The 21,149-nt window shown below is 45.8% G+C and overlaps 1 protein-coding gene across 1 annotated transcript; it reads left to right on the top strand.

Annotated features, from left to right (window-relative positions):
• The first annotated feature begins 560 nt into the window (after positions 1 to 560).
• LOC127350888 (PH domain leucine-rich repeat-containing protein phosphatase 1-like) lies at positions 561 to 20,839 on the top strand. Its single transcript, XM_051377940.1, is given in 18 exon segments — positions 561 to 2,451; positions 8,055 to 8,134; positions 8,136 to 8,252; positions 9,385 to 9,510; positions 9,676 to 9,824; positions 11,370 to 11,516; positions 12,687 to 12,914; positions 13,141 to 13,343; positions 13,438 to 13,498; positions 13,593 to 13,688; positions 14,958 to 15,113; positions 15,222 to 15,422; positions 16,107 to 16,269; positions 17,217 to 17,347; positions 17,430 to 17,546; positions 17,825 to 18,019; positions 18,208 to 18,445; positions 18,963 to 20,839. Coding segments are annotated over 18 exon segments (5,133 nt in total). The 5' UTR covers positions 561 to 887; the 3' UTR covers positions 20,124 to 20,839.
• Positions 20,840 to 21,149: the final 310 nt, after the last annotated feature.

Below are 21,149 nucleotides of genomic sequence, written 5' to 3'. Positions count from 1 at the left end.
TTTTTATCCAACCAACACCAAAATGTTTTAAATACCCATTTTTAAGAGGCTAAAACTGTGAATTGATTGATTAAAATAGATAACAAAGAATAAAACATCTATAAGTAAACATTTGTAGGAAAATAAAAATATATTAAAAAATAGACATCTGACACTTTGTACAATATAAAGCAGTCCATACACGGTTCTGACCCCTCTTGGACATCCGTGTCACCAGTCCAGTCCAGTATCTTATTGTCAGAAACATAAGATATTAAATGTTATTTATCTCAAAATAGAAAGTTTGTGTGATAATAAGTTATTATTTTCAGATACTAAGTCAAAATATTAAGACATTTTCTCATTATAATGACTTACAGAATCCCTTTTCCCCCGTCATATTGGCGGAAAAGTGCTTCCATATTATTCATGTGCTGTTTTCAGTTTGTTTATTTGACAGGCGCCACACAACTAAAGTTGAGTATACAAAAATCCGAGCTTTCTGCAGCGCTTGAACGCGTCATAATTCATATCCAATGAGACCCCGCCCTCTTGCATCGTCACTCTCCTCGGTGTGAACGGCAGCAGCTCGCGCCCACTCCCCGCGTTAGCTTCCATGGCGACCAGCTAGAAAGAACATTATTCGGACCCCGCCGGTTCGCCGCCGTGAGCGAGCTAACGGGCGCACAGTGAAACGGGATGATGTAGCGGAACAACTCCTTCGGACGAACAGCACAACTATACCTTTTCTTTTTTTTTTTTTTTTCTTTTTTTGCTTCTTTTTTTTAAAAAAAAAAGCAACATGCTAAGCTAACGCAGAGCCGTTGGCTCGGGAGAAAGTAACGGCTGCGAGCTAACGCAGGCTAGCGTTCACCTGCAGGCTGTTGTTGCTGGTGTACGCCGACAGGATGGAGAGTGTGAAGGAAAACGGGGCGCTTTCAACTTCGCCAACGCCACAGGGGATGCTCGACTCCGGCAGCGACGGTACCTCCGTGAAGCCGAGCGGATTAACGCCGCTCTCCGCGGGGAAGAGACCCTCCATCGGGGAGGATGACGGCGGCGGCGGCGGCGGCGGCGCAGAGGCGAAACTCTTCGGGAAGGGACTCGCAGCCACCTCCCTCCTCCAGATTGCGATCAGGAACGGGATCTATCAAAACCAAGTTGCCAACGCTATCGGCGCGGCCAAAAACATAAACATCCCCGCCAACATTTACAGCCTGACATCGGCCAGCAGCACCGCTTCTGTCAACTCTTTGCTGAGCCGGAGGCGGCAGAGACACAAGCGGAATCTGTCGCTCGGGGCTCCGCCGACCTGCGGCTCGCCCGGCGGGTCCTCCGTGGAGGCGGCCGGTCCCGCTCCCTCGGTCTCGCCGCTGAGCACCCTCAGCCTGGACAGGAGGACTTTTCTGCGGCAGAAGCAGTCAAAGCAGCTCCAGGCCTCGGATAAGACTTGGGTGAGGTCGGACCTCCGGCGGGGATGCATTCACGTCCACGACTGGCTCACGCCCTCCTACCCGCGGCCGGTGCTCTGCACGGCGGACACCACTGCTAAAGAGGTAGCCGGTAAGCTGGAAGGGAGCAAAGCCGGGGCTGTGTTGAGAATTAACTACAAAACTAGTGCTTTAGTTGACTTAAACGATAACTGTAAAGATATTAGTGGACAGACTGAGGACATTGACAGTCTCAGTGACCCCAAAGCAGAAGACAGTGAGCACACAAAGCAGTATTATCCTGATACTAAACTGTCCAATAACTTGTTGGATGATAAACCCGCCAGCAACTCCTCATCTGAGGTCTATCTGAACGACATCGGAGTGGATTTGAGCCTGAGTGTGGCAGACTGTTATGGGGTCTACTCTGGTTCAGATATGGAGAGCAGCACCTGTGAGGACTTCAGCCCAGGTGGGCCCAGAAGCACGGAGCTCAGTGATGGACCGGGCGTGGGCACCGACTCCTCAGTGTTGAGCCCCAACTGTGACAGTGCCACGGAGGGACCCGACCCGTTTGAGAGCTCCTCAGATGAAGTGGACCTCACCTCCTCTCCGACGCATTCAACGGGCCCCTCCGCCGCAGACCCCTGCAGTGCTTCCAGCCAAGCCACCACCACCACCACACCGGATGACACTGAAGGTGGAGCCGGCGACACCGTAGATGCCCCCAAATTAATCAAACCTCCCTCCAAGTGCTCCAGCAGCTCTCAGACTCGGCCCCTGACCAGCCAAGCATCTGTCCAGCCTGACCCGGAGGCCCCCGGGGAGGGGGGCAGGGGATGGCCGGAGCCCATCAACACCAGTCCGACCCCGGCTCTCTTCGTCCAGCTGCACGGTGGAGCTGTACGGCGGCTGGGAGATGACGAGAGGCCTCTGCAGATATTAAACGAGTACCTCACTAATCTGGGGTATGAAGACCCGTGGAGGGTGCAGGGCGAGGGGATGAATCCAGAAATCGGCTGCCTGATACGCTTCTACTTTGGTGAGTAGATATTTTGTTGTAGAAGTTGTAGAAAAATCCAACAATTTTTCACAGGTTTAATGATCGTTTATCTGCACACACACTGTATGTTTACAACAACATCTGGATCTAGTTTTTATTATACTTCTTTCCCCCAATACGCCGTCCGAGAGCCACTAGCTGCTGGTTACACCTCGCCACTTTCACTCACAGTCATTCGTTGTCCATCCATTCTCAGTGTACCGTGAGCGCTGTCATTGTGTTTGGTCAGTCGGACTGTTAAACAAGTGTATTCAATTGTCCTGGCGGAGGACAATGCCCAGTGTTTTTAGCCCTGTAAACCCACCCAACCCCTCTGTAGGGAGACACATCTGGAGGTAACAGGTGTGCTCTCTCGGGCACGCCACCCACCGAACTCATGAGGCATTATGGATCCTGTTTCTCTTCTTCCTCTGCTGCTGTTGTTGTTGTTGCTGCTGCTGCTGTTGTTGTTGTTATTGATGATGAAGATCCTGTTTTGCTGACGAGCAGGGTAAGAGGATGGAAAAAAAACAGCCATGATCTCTTATGGGGGGGATTAGCACAACTGGATATTGTTTTTGACCTTGTTTTTTTTTTTAACACCATCAGCACAGACAGTGGGGGATAAAGAGTGGTGGTGTGATGAGGGAGGAAGAAACTGAACATCAGATTGACTAAAATTAAGTTAATTTAACTCATATTAAGGTTTTCACGCATCCTGGAAAACCTGGAACTTTAGAAAGTATTTTGAAACACCTGGAAATGTACTATAATGACAAAATATCCTGGAAATAATCTGATGTTGTCCTTGAAATTATTCATTGTAATTTTCTCAGATCGCCCACCTAAACCTAAAGTATTACCAGACACGATGCAGACTTGCAGCAATCTTTCTTCCCGGTCATATGTACACGCGTGCAGCCTTTTAATGATCAGATTTGTTGTTGTGGTTGATGATTACATGCACATCGATATTAACCGTAGATGCAACCAACACGTTCACTTCCTAGAAGATGAATTTACTGTAAAATAAAGTAAATTCTAGCGGAGGGCTGCCGGTAAACGTGCTGGAAATGCTTTGTTAAAAAGAGAGTTTTTGGGCGTGTCTCTGAAGGCTCATTCAAGAATTCTCTGTTCTCACTTTGTTATTTTTTTAGTTTTATACAAGAAGTCCACAATAAACCACTTATACTCCCACACACACCAACAACCCCAGAGGTACAACTCAAGTCACAGTACAAATCAAAGGCTTTCCTCGACCCTGAAAATGTTGCACGGAAAGCTGCACACATTCCCCCTTGCCTTGCCCTGCGTCCGTCCGTCCCCCCCCCTCACTCACACACTTGGCTCCCACAGTAACATGACAGACGAACAAAAGCATGACGTAGCGCCAGGCCGCTGAGAGCGCACGGGGGGGGGCCCTTCCAGCTACAGCAGACAAACCCACACAGCCATGAAACAAGCAGCGAGAGGCTGCTGTGGCAGGAGAGTGGAAGTGCTACTGGCGCGGCATGCTGGGGACGGTTACTGAAGAGAAGTGGCGTGGCGATGTGGAGTGATTGCAGAATTCATGATGAAGTTAGATTGGTTCACCACAAGTCAGCCACTGTAAACAAAGCAATGTTAAGTTCTCAGAGTGCCAGGAGAAGTAAAACTGTACATTCATTCACAAGAACATATTTTTGTTTTTTGTGTTTTAATGCACGTGTATCGGATTGGGGCTCGGTATCGGCCGAAGTTCAGGTATCAGGGAGGAAGAACTGGTATGAGAACAAGGGATTGGAGGAATGTGTCGGTTATTGGTGGTTGTTTTTGGGTGATTTTTGTCATTTTATTTAGCTAATTTGGAGAATTAGAGCAGCTGTTCAGCGGCGCAGTCACACAGAATGAGTTGAAGAACAAGAAAAGCTGTTGAAACAGAATATTTTCACATCTAGCTGCGGTGAATTGAGGTTTTTTTCTCAACTAGTTTGTCAACCGGGAAAACCGCAACAAGAGGCTCCAACCAAGACTCTGAAGGAGGAAGAAGCTGGGCATCAAATCAAACTCTGTAAGACGGTTAGACAGCAGAGTTGGTGATTGTTGGAACAGTAGAGAGACTAATAAAGGCGGTTTGGTGAGTTTTATGACAGCTTAACAAGCTCTTAGGTCGGTATAAGAGTGAATTTAAAAGGTGTCTGGTTGTATTTTATAGGTGTTTTTCCTCCTATTTGAAGAGTTTCTTTTGTTAGTCAAAGCTGGTGCAGCACACACACACACACACACACACACACACACACGTGGGCAAATATATCTGCAATTGCCGGTTGTTGGACTGACGGTGACCGGTTGGAAATGTTCACATACTCCCCAACCCTAATCTGACGCAGCCCCACTCCTCACCGTCCTGTCCTCTTGGTGCGTCCGGTGCAAATCGTTTGTTAATGTTGATTTTCAGAGCCAAAGGAGTTTGACTCAGCATAATCCCTGTGGCAAAATGCACATTGCCAAGTATTCTCTTACACACACACACACACACACACACACACACACACACACACACACACACACACACAGACACACACACACACACACACACACACACACACACAGACACAGTCAATGTGCTGACAGTAAGAGAAAAGTGACCTTAGTGGAACTCAGATTTCACCTCCTCAGTGTTTCGGATCTCCCTGAGACGGTTCGCAGCAGCAGACGCAGGACTGCAGTACCCAGAGGTCACTGCTTTACTTTACAAGGTTAGAGACTCACCTTATCAAACTTATCTGATACCTCTGCCCCAAAACTCACCAAATACCTGCAGACTGTGAATGCAGACGTCGTATGTTGACCACGTGGTGCGGATTGATCGGCAAACGATTGATATTAGCTCAAAGCAGTTCGATCGGTTACTCCCTGTAAAGATCGGAAGAGCCAATAAAGTTGCATTCAAATGGTGAAATAAGAAATAGAAAATAGAAATATGTTATACCCCCTCCCTCCATCCACAGTTACAGTCGTCTATAGAGTATACAGTGTGTTTGTTAAGCTCTAAGCTGCTCCCAATAACCAGTGTGGGCTGTTTATGGTTTAAGTTGTCTCTAAGGCAGAGAGAGTGGAATATGTTGCCTGCCAATAAATAAACAGTTTTCAGTTCTCGGGCTGCACAATTAATCGCAATATATATACATGGCCAAGTGCAATATGCAAATTTCAGGAGCTGCAATTTTTTGATAGAAGCATTATAATGAAGAGCTGTAGAGCTGCAGAGATTCACTGGTCTACACATCCTGTGTAAGAAAACAAAACATTTCACATCATTTCATCAATTTGTGATGCAAAAATGATCATTCCCACACTAATAGTGAATCATATCTGTCCAAATAATCACAGTATGATGTTTTTACTGTATCGTGCAGCCGTAGTCAGTTCAGCTGAGCTTTCTCATCTCTTAATTTTAGTGCTTAATGTGCAATGTTTGTTAAATAGTTGGATTAAAAAAGTCTACACAATAAACAGAAGGCTTCAGATAGACCCAGTGATCAGTGATCAGTATCAGACACCAGCTGCACCGCTCTGATGCTGCTTCACATTTCAACCCGGCATCCAAAATCCAGCTCCAAGCAAAGTCTTGTAACTGCTGCTAATCAGAGATGGATGGAAGTGGTCGATGACTCGGTGCGTTCGGGGACACCGAGCCCTTTCGGGGACAAGATGCACCAAAAAAAAAAAGTTTGGTTGTAGCACGGACAGGAAATGGCTTTTGGCTGCTCGATGAGAGACAGGATGTTCCCCATCCACAGAAATAGACGGAAGGAAAGGGTATGTATGTGTGTGTGTGTGTGTGTGTGTATATGAACACACTACGTCTCGCCCGCACCGCCCCGGGAAGGGTGGACCCACACAATACGCATTCCACGTTATTGTTTAGTTTAAAATGGAGTCTGTTTGAAAGAGTCAGATTGATCTGCTCCCTGAGTTGTATCGTACGTTTACGTCACATTCAAACATCTGGGAGCTGGAGCTGTAAGAAGGCGTGTGATATCATCGGGGTGATTGTTCACTTAACATCAATAATGACTGGAAATACACACTCTGACTAAAGTTTGGCTTCGACTGTGAATCTATGAGACACGAGATTGTGTTTGTGAGTTTATCTTGAATTGTTGGTCATATCTTTGGTTGTGTTTACTGACATCATCGGTGTCTGCACATCCACGACTCCCTGTTCCTGTTAGAACCGAGAGTACGTACAGAACCTGGGAAATACAAAAAAGGGAGTTCACGTTGGCAAGTGAAGCTACAAAAAGCTCTGATGTTATGGATGGCAGTCGCACAAAGTGCAGTCATAATGATGTTCAAGAAACTGAACAAATACTTCTGTCTGACTTTTCTGTTTGTTGGATCTGTGTTTGTAACGTAACTGTGCTCAAGATTTAAAACCATAAGCTTGAGTTTTGTGATATTTTGTGATATCGTACTGATATTTGTGTCTAACCTCTTACCATGTATGTAAAATTACCTAAAAACGCCTAAAAACAACATACCCAAAGTAAATTAAAGCTGTTTTCAACCTGCTATATGCTTGGTCTATTTAAAAGATAACACTGATACTGATAGATCTACCAGATAAATCTTACTGGAGTGGATATATTGGACCTTTGGCAATGAAACAGGACTGTTTTTGTTGGATTATTACTGGTTCCAGGATTACAGTGAGGCTTCTTGGGTGAGTTGGCTCAATTTTATGACCGCTTGCTCGCTAGTTTGAGGCGCCGATTGTGCCTGCTGTTGTGATTGTATCACAAAACCGTTTTGATCGATAAATAGACGAGATTCTAAGCTTTCCAATGATGTGATCGATAAATAGACGAGATTCTAAGCTTTCCAATGATGTACTAAATCCAACATCACGGTATGTCAACGGCCCGCATCCAACCCGTTGTAAATGTAAACTGAGGGCTATGATGTTGGATTGCTACTTATATATAGTTCTAGTTACTCCCCCCCTTAGATTTTATGCCTGTGGTGTCAGCTATGATAGTTTCCCTAAAGAAATCGCAATATATCACCTTGCATATGCGATAAATTGAATGGTAACCCGTATCGTATCGCCAGGTTTTTGCCAATACACAGTCCTACTCAGTAATTCAAGAAAATAAGGACATAAGGATAAAAACCCAGTTTTATAAGCGGACATACACTCTCAATCAGTTTCTAGTTGGTTTCATTGTGTTTGAACGCACTGGTAACGCAGGGGAACTCCATGTTTGTGGCCAATCCCCGGCGTCGCCCCGCAGCTGTAACTGAACTGAGGCTGCTTTTTTGTGTGAGCAAGGGGTTAACGTAACAAATCACGCCTGAGTGACTGCTCACTCTCTCAGCCCACGGGGCTATTAGCCACAATTCACTTACATAACCGCACTGTCGCTCCCGCTTTCTGAAAGAGAAACCCAGCATGAGAGAGAGTTGATTCACAAAATCCCCAGACGGCTAAAAATATCATGTTCTTATTAGGAAAAATGAAATCAGTGTGTGTGTGTAATAGTCACTACACTGGAGCTCATCAGCAATCTAGCTTTGTCTCATAACCAGTCTCTCTCTCTCTCTCCCTCTCTCTCCAGGTAAGCCTCGCAGTGTGGGTGGTTCTGAGCGTGTGCAGCTTTCTGGGGTGTTCAACGTGCGGAAAGGGAAACTGGCGCTGCCCGGTGAACCGCTGGTCGAAGCGCCAGGTCACGCTGTGTGGAACCTGCCTCATTGTCTCATCTGTGAAACACGCCCACACCGGCAAGATGCACATCCTCCCTCTGATCGGAGGAAAGGTACTTTTCTGAAGCGCTCTCATGTCTGCAACTTGTTGATTACCACTCTGGCTCGGTACCTGTTTATCTGCCGTGAAGAATTCCTCTCGGTGGTTTTTTGAGCAGCGGTACAAAACATTTTTGTTTTGGAGCTCAGGGGTTGTTTACTGCTCCTGTAGCTGTGTGCTCCTGCTGCACTCCCACATTGCTGCACCAGGTTCTGCTTCATCTCCTGCAGCCACAAAATTCCCAGCTGCAATTAGTCTTCACTGGGAGACAAGTCAGTATTATTGTTGTGCAGCATAAATATCCCATGTCTTATGTCTGTGCAGCAAATATGATCCTAGAACCAAGAGACGTTAGCATGAACACTGGAAACGGGTAGAAAAGGCTTAAAAACATATAGAAAATCTGCCTACCAGCACCTTTAAAGCTCACTTATTGTTGTTTCTCATTTTCTATAATCCATACAAATACTGTAATGTAAACTTTGTATGGTGATTTATTTGCTGGACCATTTCTTGGATGGGTGCAGTGACTTCTTAGACTTTCAGCTGATTGCCTGGCAACCTCGATGACAAGAGTCCTGGAGGTCACTGCACCCGGCCGTGAAGTAGTTCCAGCACAAGCTCATTAAAAAGAAAACCCACACATTGTCAGTTTTAAAAAAGCACATAAACATATTTCGCAATATGTCAAATTATGCCTTTAAGGAAAGGGGGAACATAGAAGCAGAGATGTGGAGGAGGCACTTAAAATGCATTTGTAGAGTTCATCTTTAGCCAAAATTAAAACACATCCCACAACTCTATAAGTCACATTGCTGGTAATCAGAGATCAGAATTAACTTCTGATAAAGGCGAGAGGCAAGATAGGCGGCTGAAAATGTTGAATGGTGAATAAAGCGTGGTACATTTGATAAGAGCTGTGCAACGTGGGTTCATCTTGGATTCATTTTAAAGCTCACACTCCTCTTCACCTCGGTTTGTGTGCGTTCTCAAAGTTAGAATGTGTCCTTACCCAGCAGAAAAAGATTTGGGCTGCATCAGCCGTTTCCAAAAGAAAAAAACAACATACATTTCTGGACTATCTGATATAGTTTTGAATCTTATTTGAAACCTCAGTCATTAAATCATTATGTTCTGTGCTGCAGGTGGAGGAAGTGAGGAGACACAGCCACTGTCTGGCTTTCAGCTCAGCTGGTCCTCAGAGTCAGACTTACTACATCAGCTACGAGTCCTACACAGAGCACCTCCGCTGGCACAGGACGGCCTCAAAGGTACTTCAAGTGTGTTATATGTGTGTATTTGTGTCTATAGTAATAGTTAATGAAAACGTATACACATAAATTCAGGGTGGTTCTGTGATGATGGCAGGATTTTACACATCTTTACTGCCTCAGGTGTCATTGTCACAAGTGGTTCATCCCTCTCTCTTTTGTCAGATTGCGTCACAGAGGGTGAACTCAGTTGACCTGTCGTGCTGCAGCCTGGAGGAGCTGCCTGCTCAGCTCTTTTACAGCCAGGACCTCACACACCTCAATCTCAAAAACAACTTCATTTCGCTGCACAAAGGAGTTCCAGCGCTCACCAGGTGAGTTTCTGTCACCAAGCACTCCCACACTGAGACAGACTCTGCTTCCATCCAGAGCGTTCAGGAACAAAGCAGGAGGAGGAGCCGGCAGATGAAAAGCAGCACTTTCCTCCTTGTTATTTTTTCTTTTGGATGTGAAATGTCCCTGAGTGGTTTTTACTGTCTTTGGGTGCTACCATATGGTCTGAAGAGGAAGCAGCTTAGATCAAATTACAGATGACGTGAACGTGGGCGGCTGTGTGGTTCAGATGATTAAAAGAGAGCGGTACACTGGTGATGAGAGATTTGACATCCAGCCACTTGACCTCTGGGGCAGCTGGGGCTTTTCTCATGGAGCAATTGTAAAGACTTTTCTTTCATCATCTACTATGGAAGAAGTGTTCCATCAAAATACTTGAGTACGCTTACAGGAGTAAAATCCACCACAACATGTAGCTACTAAAGCCCTTTTTAACAACAACATCTAAGCATATGGTTAAAAAAAAGAAATGAACACATTGTTTCTTCCCGAGCTGATGATGGAAGTAGGTAAGGAGTGAGCCTTCTCGCACATGCTCAGTACCGTTCGGGCACTCGGGAGAAAACGGCGGGTAAAGACAAAGTTTATGAGCCGAAGCGAGCCCTTCAGTTGTCCTGGAAACAGGAGTTTAGTTGGGTGGCGTTAGAGGATGTGGGTGAAACTCCAACTTTGTATTGTAGTGCAGTTTTCCGCGAGTTTCTGAAAAGCGTCACTCAGGGATGGGAATTGACAACCGGTTCCAAATTGTCCGATCCATCGGAATCGTATTCAAATTAAATTGAAAGTCATGTGACCTGACTAGCTGGGTTACGTTATCTAAACACACATGTTGAGAAGCATTTATGTGAACATCTATATACATCTCGCAGTATATACCGTGTTTTTATATACAGCTAGATGTTCACACACACCAGAGTCAGTGCAGCGTTTACTGTTTTTATCTTACAACAATTTCTGTTCCTCTCAGTTTTGGCGTCTTTGCCGCCACTTTATGTCAAGAGAACATTACGTTTAATACATTCACTTGATGGAAATAAATACACTGACTGTATATACGCAGCCATTGTTTCTCCATAAACACATGCTTCCCAGGCGGTGTTTTAAGGAATGTGTTTTTTTCCCGTGGTCTGCCTGTGACTTTCCCCTCGGAAGGATGTGGGTCCAGCTCAGCCTCTCACCCTGACCCCTCTGTGAACTGGATTAGGTTTGGCTAAGAAAAAACCAGGGACGACACAAACACACGCAGGCTTCCTACCTGAACCACACGCTGTTGCATTGTTATGCTGAAAGCTTTTTGAGTGGTGTAAACATTCAGCTTTAAATAGCATGTGTACTGTAAGTGTTACGGTGCTGTGTCCTTGAGCCTTGTGCAGGCTTCTTCTACTGTAATTCTCCTTGTTTATGAGGCTGGTGTTGTGTAACTAAAAAAAAAAAGTTTGTTAGAGGCTCTGTTCAGAAGAAACTCTGATTATAGCACTAAATGATTATTTTCTTGTCCCTCTTTCTCTCTCTCCAACTCTCTCTAGGTTTTGTAAACTGAGAAGCCTCAGTCTGTCAAATAACGCTCTGTCAGAGTTTCCTCTGGCCTTGTGTGACATGTCCTCGCTTACGGAGCTAAACGTGTCTGGAAATCGTCTCTCGTTGCTGCCCGCAGAAGTCGGAACCATGCACAAGTAAGTGGGCTGAAAGAAGGCGATGACGATAGGGGCTGCGGTTATTAATCATAACGGTGATGATGATTTGCCCCGAAAGCAGAGTTTATCCTCAGCGACCTGCACTCTGCTGACAGAGACATCAGACGGGAGTTGTTTGTCATTGTGGTTCCATCAGTGCAGATTAATCCGGCTCTGTATTAAGTGAACAACTGGCTGTGCACCAGACTTCTGTCCTGACGGTGCAGAGGTTTTTGTCCAGGTGATCAGAGTGCAGAGTCATGCTGATGCTGTCTCTGCATTACAGGGGAATTGGGGGGCAAGCGTCCAGCAGCAAACTGTGTGTGCGCGTTTGTACACTTGTGTTTGAGCGTATGCGATGTTGCTGAGTCAGTTGCAAATAAGGGTTGCACTATTATATCACTATTGATTCATTTTCTCGATTAGTTGTTTGGAGAGGACTAAAGAAAGCAGAAAATATTCACATTTAAGAAGCTGAAATCACAGAATTTGAACATTTTATAATGAAAAATGACTCAAAACGTTGAATTGATTATTAAAATAGTTGCAGACTAATTTAGAAGTTGACAACTAATAAATTAGAGTTGCAGCTCTAATTGGAAACATCAGATTTCTTAGCACATGATGTAAATAAATCCAGTGTCAGAATTTGAATTGCGTATAATACATATAAACTATAAAAGCACTGCAGCCATTTCGCATTTTTCAAACGAGGATAAAACTGCTGTGTGGAAACAGTAAAAAGCTACTTGGTGGGCGTTTCCAGTGGCAGCGGGCGTTGCTAGGAGACATGCTGTCAACTCCTGTGGGTCGCTGTTGAATGGAGCACGTCTTTACAGCGTATGAACATTTTTTCCAACAAGCCCAAATATCACCGGGCTGGTTATGTGCAGTTTATATGTACTGCGATTTAAGACATGTCCCTTTACAAGAGTGAGCGTTTGGGAGGACCCGCCCTGCTGTTAGGTTTGTATTGCACTCAGAAAGTGGAAGCCACATAGCGTAGCTTGCTAACGTTAGCAGTGATTCCCATTAAAGGTAATGTGAGTAACATTTAGGAAGATCTGTTGGCAGGAAAAGAGTGTAATATTCATAGGTATATTTTCATTAGTGTATAATCGCTATGAAATTAAACAAATCCCCTCCCCTCTTCTCTCGTTGTGTGTCCAGCCTGCAGACTCTCCTCCTGGATGGTAACTGTCTGAGTTCTCTGCCCGTGGAGCTGGGCTCTCTGGAGGGCCTGACCTACCTTGGCTTGTCCTTCAACTGTTTCAGCTGCGTCCCCTCCGTCCTGGAGAAGCTCAGAGGCATGGAGAGACTCTGTCTGGCAGGGAACCAGCTCTCCGTCCTGGATATAGCCGGACTGCAGTGGCTGCCTGCTCGCCACATAGATCTCAGGTAAACACATCCACACAGGGCTCTGACATTTATAGACGCAACGCTGAAACAAAAGCTCATCCGAAATCTAACACTTCCCAAGATGCTGCAGGAAAAGTCTGCTCTGTTATTTCTGCATCATGTTGTCCTGTTGATTTGGAAATCTTAACACCAAATAGTTAAAGTGTGGTTTATTTTTGCAGGCAAAATAATGTATTTACCCGGTTTTCCACCCTCTTGTTCTCAGGCTAAACCGGCTTCAAAAGGTGACAGTTGGAGAGTCGGAGCAGCTGGTTCACATCGTCCAGCTGGACCTGAGGGACACTGGTTTACAGGAGCTGGATGTCAGGCCTCTCTGTAGGCTGGAGCTCCTCCGCTGTGACAGAAACGCTCTCTCCCTCCTCAGAGTCAGCGGCCACGCCCTCAAGAGCCTGCACGCTGCACACAACGGTACTAAGATCTCCTGTGTGTTGTAGAGATGTTGAACAGCAGATATAACATTCACACTCAGACTATAAAGAATTGTGCACGTTTGTGTTTGTAGAGCTGAAGCTGCTGGAGGTGCAGCCGGTGCCAGAGAACCTGACTGTTCTGGATTTGTCCTGGTACGAGTACTTCAATGTCCTATTTACTGTGTGGAAAAAAGAAGGCTGTGTGCTTGTTCAAAGTGGGACGCTGACTGTATTTGTTTTATTAAAGGAACAAGCTAGGATGTGTCCCTGAGTGGGTGTGTGAGAGCAGCAAGCTGGAGGTGTTGGACATCAACCATAATTGTGTTACAGAGCTCTCCGTACAGTGAGTATCACACGAACACCTGCAGCATAGACTCGTTGTTCACAAGTAAGCTGTTGCAGAAGGAGAGAAGGTGGGAAAAAAATCTGTGTTTCTTCTTGTTCTTACAGTGTGCTGTTCGAATGATGTCTGTGCAGAGTTTGACACTAGAACGATGTTTTCACATTCATCTGCTGAGAGTGGAAAGTTTATCTTCTCTTCTACGAGTGTGACAGTGCACATACACCAAGACCAGACTTTACACACACTATTGTTCCAAGCAGATTATTGTATATATGTCTTAACACGCGTCTGGAGGGGATCTTTAACGGCTCATATAGCACAGACAGACATTAGCACTGTGTCAAAAAATACATCCCCCTCATTCATTACTGAGACATCATGCGTCGGTACAGTGGGAGTACTGACGCAGAAGGCTGAGGTTTAAAAGAAAGATAAAACACTGTTACAGCAACGCAGTGCAACATTGATTAAACTGAATTTAAACTTAATTGTCCATAGAAGTCCATAATGTCAAGATAGTACAGCTTCTCAGAAACTGAGGGGAAAGGTAAAAGTATGTAACTATGTCACTAACAGTGAAGGCTATAATGTGCAGCAAGTACAATGCAAACTGTACATACATATAACAGTGCTGATGAGTCTTTAAAGATCCCTTCCAGACATTTATTAAGACATACTGTGCATACAAGTAGTTGTTTTTCCACAAAGAATCCTTAAAAATGCATCTACTCCTTCTACCTCATTAACTGTGCACTGGTAGATCACACTGTATAAACTGACTAATGCTTGACTTACAAACTATTTGTGATGTGACAAATCATGCTCGTAGGCCCCGCCCCTTAAAAATCACACTTTAAATGAGAGAAACTTTCCACTCTCAGCAGATGAATGTGAAAACATTCTTCTAGTGTCAAACTCTGTACAGACATCATTCAAACATCACAGTGTAGGTACAAGGAGAAACACTGATTTCTGAGCGGAGGAGGCCTTTAAGGGAATAGATGTATTATTCTAAAAGGTTTCATCGGTACCTGTAGCAACACGCCCACACAGATGCAGTGCTATTTTCAGTCTGCGTACAGCCTGTGGCAGTAATTACAAACACGCACTGCTGCCTTAAGAGCATCAGATCTTACATTCCAACTGAACGTCAAGCCCTCATACATTTCCTCTCCTCCTATCATGATTCAAGAGTTAGTCCATCATAAGGTGAACTTATTTGGTACACAAAATACCGTTCTGTGTCCTCATCATGTTTGTGTGTTGTAGGCTGATGTCCAGCGGGAGCCTGAGAAAGCTGCTGGCAGGCTGGAACGAAGTGTGTCGGCTGGCTGAGAGGCTGGAGAGATCACAGCTAGAGGTCCTGGACCTCCAACACAACCATCTGACTGAGCTCCCACACAACCTGTTCATCAAAGCACAGAGGTGCACGCAGCAACATCCTTCTTTCTGTCTCTCGCTCTCTATTTTTTTTGTCCCTTCTCCATGTGTTCAAGTATTAAGTTTGTCTCCTCTCTTGGGATTTCGTCACAGCTTGCGGTACCTGAATGTGTCGGCCAATAAGCTGGAGAGCCTCCCAGCAGCCAGCCTATCGGAGGACAGCTTCAGCAGCCTGGAGGAGCTCTATGTGACTAATAACAGCCTGACAGACAAGTGTGTCCCTCTGCTGACTGGACACGGACACCTCAGGGTGCTTCACCTCGCCTACAACCAGCTACAGACCTTCACCGCCAGGTACGATACACAACTGCACATGAACTGAGCTTTTTCAGAGTTAATCAGTGTCTGACAACCACATTTAAGCAGCAGTAGAGCTCAACAGCGACGTTCCAGGAGTAGAAATCTCTTTCTTATAAATCAACACACATACATACTGAACCTTCCCCCAGTTTGAACATGCAACAGCAAATAAAATAATAATGGACATACATAGGAACTTACAATGAAAAGTCAGTAATAAATAAATAGAATAAAAATGCAAATAAAACAATCAATTGGTATTTGTAAGGTTTTCTTTTACCGCATAAAATTAAGAAGGCTTTGTTATCTCCAGGTTGGTGGTTGCCAAAGGTAGTTCCTTCACTCTTAAAATAATAAAATAATTATGTACAGTCTTTAAACTCTATATAAGCGTTTTCTTCAAGTGAATGAATGGGCAAATTCACTTCCGGACCTCTAGGTTTTACTGAAAAAGGAATTTCAGGAGGTCTAGGTTGGGTTGCAGAACATTGTTGTGCACCTTAATGGTGGCATTAACTCACATTCCTAATTCTAGAAACATTATCATCCAGTCTAAAATCAGAGCCTTGCTTCAGAATCAGGTTAAGGTCACAAGGGAGCTGAGTCTGATAAATGTGGATCCCAAAAATAAAGTTTGCAGTGCCAGCGCTCTTGATAAAACCGTCCCCCCCCCCGCAGTAAACTGGCACGCCTGGAGCAGCTGGAGGAGCTGGACCTGAGCGGCAACAGACTGAGGGCAGTGCCCACCACCATCCTCAGCTGCCAGCGTATGCACACACTCTCCGCCCACTCCAACTGCATCAACGCGTTCCCAGAGGTGCTCCAGCTGCCTGAGATCAAGGTTAGTCTGACACACGCAGGTATTTTAGGCTCCGTTTCCATCCATTCATTCAGCTCTGGAGCCTGAAAACATGAACATGTATATTATCTTTCTTCTAATCTAATCAGTGTTCTCAGACTCTGGTGCCTTGTGGGAAATTAAAGAAAATCAACGTCGTTCTACTCTGATGACAAAATCCTGACCTCCCTTTTTTTTTTTTTAATCTGTGTGTCTGTCTACCTCTGTGTTCATCTTTATTGGGTTAGGCCAGATCAGGAAATCCTTTGTAATCTCCCAGTAACTCGTTAATCTCTGAATCCTTTCTCTGAACCCAAATGACGGTTCCATACTCCTGTCTGTGCCTGAGTGAGTGAGTGTGTGTGAGTGTGTGTGAAGTTAAGGGTGGGGACCGTATTACACATCATGATTACCCTGAATGAGTCTGAATTGATGCACAAAACGTCTGAATTTTTGTGATATGAAGCTCATTATGAAACAGTAGCTACAAAAGAGAATGAATATAAACATTTAAAGTCAACTCTCTAATCTCAACATCCTTTTTCACAGCAGACACTTTAACTTATCATAACAAGAGAAGCACTGATGGCTCTGTTCCATTAAGTGTCTCAGGAAATCTCTCCAGGAAGGGAGTGCAACACAGAACCCTGGAAACTGGCTCAACTAACGGAATAGCTCTCATTAATGAGATTAATGGGACTTCAGTATTCCCTGAAAAAGACCCGTAGAGGAGAAGAGTTAAAGAGATAGTTTGGGTATTTTGGGGTGGGGTTGTATAAGGCGTTATCTACAGCAGATGAAGGTTAATGTTGTATGGGATTTTAATCTGAGTCTACAGTCTGAGTTATAAATATATGTATAGAAAACACACTGAGATCAGGATCCGTCTGGAATCGTAGTTCTGGGTTGAGAGGTATCTAGAACTGACCCTCCGTCTGTCTCTTCCTCAGTGTGTCGACCTGAGCTGCAACGAGCTGACCGAGGTGACTCTGCCAGAGACGCTCCCTCCGAAGCTTCAGGAGCTGGACCTCACAGGGAATCCTCGTCTCAACCTGGACCACAAGAGCCTGGAGCTCCTCAAGTACGGACCTGACAGACACTGCAGTATCTGGAGTAAAATACAACTGGCTGTTCTTTTGACCTTTTCTGTCTTCTCTCTGCAGCAATATCAGATGTTTCAGGGTGGATCCATCACCTTCAGCTCCGTGTGTGAATGAGAGCCACGGGGCCCCTGCAGTCTGGAGCCACGGCTACACAGAGGCCTCTGGAGTCAAAAACAAGTCAGTCCTCCTCCCACCTCTTCCTCTCTCTGTCCATCTCCTCTCAGGCATCTTTTCCTCTGGAATTAATGTTTTATCGATCTCTCAAAGTCAGTAAGAACACAATTAAGTGAGTAAACTTTATTTAGATTATGTAGCACTTTTCCATACCACAGTTCAAAAGTGCTTTCAGAAAATACACAAACTAATAAAGTGAAATACAATGACGGTGGTAATGAAATGTTCAATAAAGCATTTAAGAAAGCACAGACTCAGCTGACTGTCGATCCTCCTCTCAGGCTGTGTGTGGCTGCTCTGGCTCTGGACAGTTTCTGTGGGATTCGAGAAGCCCTGTACGGAGTCTTTGACGGAGACAGAAACGTCGAGGTGCCTTACCTGCTGCAGTGCACCATGGGAGACGTGCTGGCAGAGGAGCTGCACAGGGGCCAGAGGCAGGAAGACTACATGACTAACACTTTCCTCACCATGCAAAGGTAAACAAACACACACACACACACACACGCCTCAGTACTTCCACTGCTCGTTGCAGTCACCGTGAATACACACACACACACACACACACACACACACACACACACACACACACACACACACACACTCTTGAACTCATTTTGTGTGTGTGTGTGTGTGTGTGTGTGTGTGTGTCCCCTCCCTCCTGCAGGAAACTGGGCACAGCGGGCCAGAGGATGGGCGGCTCGGCGGCTTTATGTCACATCAGACACGACCCGGTGGCTCCCGGTGAGCACGGCGGCTGCTTCACCCTGAAGGCCGCCAACGTCGGCAGGTGCCAGGCCGTTCTGTGCCGCGACGGCAAAGCTATGCAACTCTCCACCACACACAGCGTCAAAGAGGAGCCGGAGTACGAGCGGGTCCGGCAGCATAACGCTATCATCACCGAGGTAAAGGAGCTTAAAGCCTTCAAATGTCTTCAGTATGACTGGATTTAATGAAGTTAATGTTACTTGTATAAAGCTGCATTTTCTCAGTCTCACTTTTAAATGTTATTGTTTATTACTAAACAAAACTGATTTCCCTTCAAATTCTTTGTGCTTTTTTTTTACAATTTTCTTAGATGCTAAACAAAAAGATTAAAATTAGATCTGATTAATAAATTAGCTAATTATTTCCACTATTGCTGCACATTATATTGACTAACTGATTAAGCAATGAATCAAACAAATAATCTTTTATCAATTAATGGTTTAGTCTGTAAAATGGAAGAAAATAGTGGAATCCAGTTAATATCTTTAAGTTTCTGCTGTTGTTTGATCGATGGGACAAAACTGCTAAGTCATGTTTCCCTTAATGAATGTGATGAATCACTAATAACCAGAATTGTTGCCAGTTAATTTTCCGTCAGTTGATTGATTGAGCACTCTAACAGATTAACTGATGACCGCCGTTTATCCTCTGCAGGACAACAAAGTCAGCGGTGTAACCGACTCCACCAGGATTATGGGTTACTCCTTCCTGTGCCCGTCTGTGACCCCCAGGCCCCATGTCTCCACGGTGACCCTCACCCCGCAGGACGAGTTCTTTCTCTTGGGCAGCCGGGGCTTGTGGGACTTGCTGTCTCCCAGCGAGGCGGTGGAGGCGGTCAGGAACGTGCCGGACGCTCTGGCTGCCGCGAAGAAGCTGGTGACTCTGGCTCAGAGCTACGGCTGCTCCGACAGCCTGAGCGCCGTGGTCGTCCAGCTCAGTATCACGGAGGACTGCTGCTGTTTCTGCGAGCCGCCACCTCCACCCCCCAGCCCCGGCCTGGGCGCGCACACCGGCACGCACCCCTACTCGGCGAGCGGCGACGGCGGCATACCGCTGCCGCCGGCCTCCTCTGGAACGGTGAGCGAGCTGAGCAGCGAGTTCAGCACCTCCGAGATGAGCAGCGACGTGGGATCCACGGCGTCCTCAGAGGAGCCGCCGCCACAGACCGAGCCCCTGACGTCCCACCTCAACCTGCCGGGACGAGCCGGCGTGCGAAGGCCCGCCTGTGGAGGTGGGAGCTTCCAGAGGCAGTTCTCCGGAGCGCTGTCCGACAACGGGGTGGACAGCGAGGACGAGGAGCCCATCGCCGGCGTCTTCTCTAACGGCAGCCGCGTGGAAGTGGAGGCCGACGTCCACTGCCTGCTCCGCCACCACGACGCGGCACCCCAAACACACGGCCACACTCAACAAAGCACAAACATCCCTCCCACTGTCGCCTCGCATCACGAGCCTTCACCTCCCCCCTTCTGCTCCCCGTCTCCCTCCCCCGTCCCTCCCTCCTCTCCCTGCCTCAGCAGGGAGGCTCTGTCAGGGACTCTGGGCCGCAGGGCTCGAGCTAACGGCTCCGTGGCCTGCCAAGGAAGGAACCAGGACCTCATAGAGGAGGCGGCCGACGCCCCGTCAGAAAGCCAGGGGGGCTACTTCAACGCTCCCGCCCAGCCGGACCCCGACGACCAGCTCATCATCCCGCCAGAGCTGGAGGAGGAAGTCCGACAGATCATCCAGCAGCAGCAGCAGCAGGAACAGATCCAAACACACAACCAGCAAGCACACAGCTACCAGAAACCTGCTGACTATTTCATCACTCCCCTCTAACTTCTGCCCCCCCGCCAATCCACAAGCTCTCATCCAGGGTTTCAGGGATGGAGGACTGTGGAATCAGGACTGTCGGTCTTGATGCTCTGCTCTGCATTAAGTCGTACCGCTCAGATTCTGAACGTGCTTACGGACCAGAGACTGTTTGTTTTTGTTATTTACTTTATTTTCTACTGTTCACTCTTTGCCCCTCGAAAACGCAATGCAACTTTTATAACACTTTATGTTGATTAAATCTTCACATGTAATTGATTTTTACCATATCTTTAATTTGAAGAAGCACTTTGAGTGCTTTTTATTCGACCTTTTAGGTGAACTCTATGTTTAAATGGTACTTTTTGCGATTTGGACCATTCAGTTTTTTGTGTTGTAGCAGACATTTCCCCCCCGTTGTGTCGCGGCTGATGGCCTTACAGTTGTCGGGAGTTAGTAAAACTGTTAAACTAACTCCTAGGAGTTTAATACTTAAACGTGACCTAGTCACAGTGAAACGTACTAATATTCTCTGAGAGAAAAAGACGATTATTCCAGGTGTGTGGAGAGTTCAGAGTGGTGCTGCAGTGGTGAGTAAATGCTGAACGGGGGGGGGGATCCTACAGTTGTTACCAGCTCAATGAATGTTCTCGGAACAGTGTTACAGACTTTTTGACAACAGCGAATCGCACAAGAGAGCTACTTTTGCTATATAATAAATGAAAGTTTCCAAATAATCTCAACATGTTGACTCTGACTTCTTCTTCTGGACTCACTCATTTTGTTTGTCTGGAGCTTCGATCATCACAGCACGCAAGTTACATAAAATGATATTATAAGATGATGTGATATTTCCATGTTGGTTTGGAGCCACGCAGGAAGTTTTACGTGATAAGAATTAGAGATATAAGTACAGTGGAGGTCAGTGGGGTTTGGTTTCATGTGCTCAAGACACTGAAACATTATATTTTTATCTCCTAAAAACAATCTCTTAGAACAATTAAATTCTATTCTAAAGCTGAAACCACTTAAAGTTATTATTTATTTATTTTT

This window comes from Dicentrarchus labrax, unplaced genomic scaffold (genome assembly GCF_905237075.1).
Source record: "Dicentrarchus labrax unplaced genomic scaffold, dlabrax2021, whole genome shotgun sequence".
Taxonomy (NCBI): domain Eukaryota; kingdom Metazoa; phylum Chordata; class Actinopteri; family Moronidae; genus Dicentrarchus; species Dicentrarchus labrax.
This window is presented reverse-complemented; position numbering and strand designations above follow the sequence as displayed.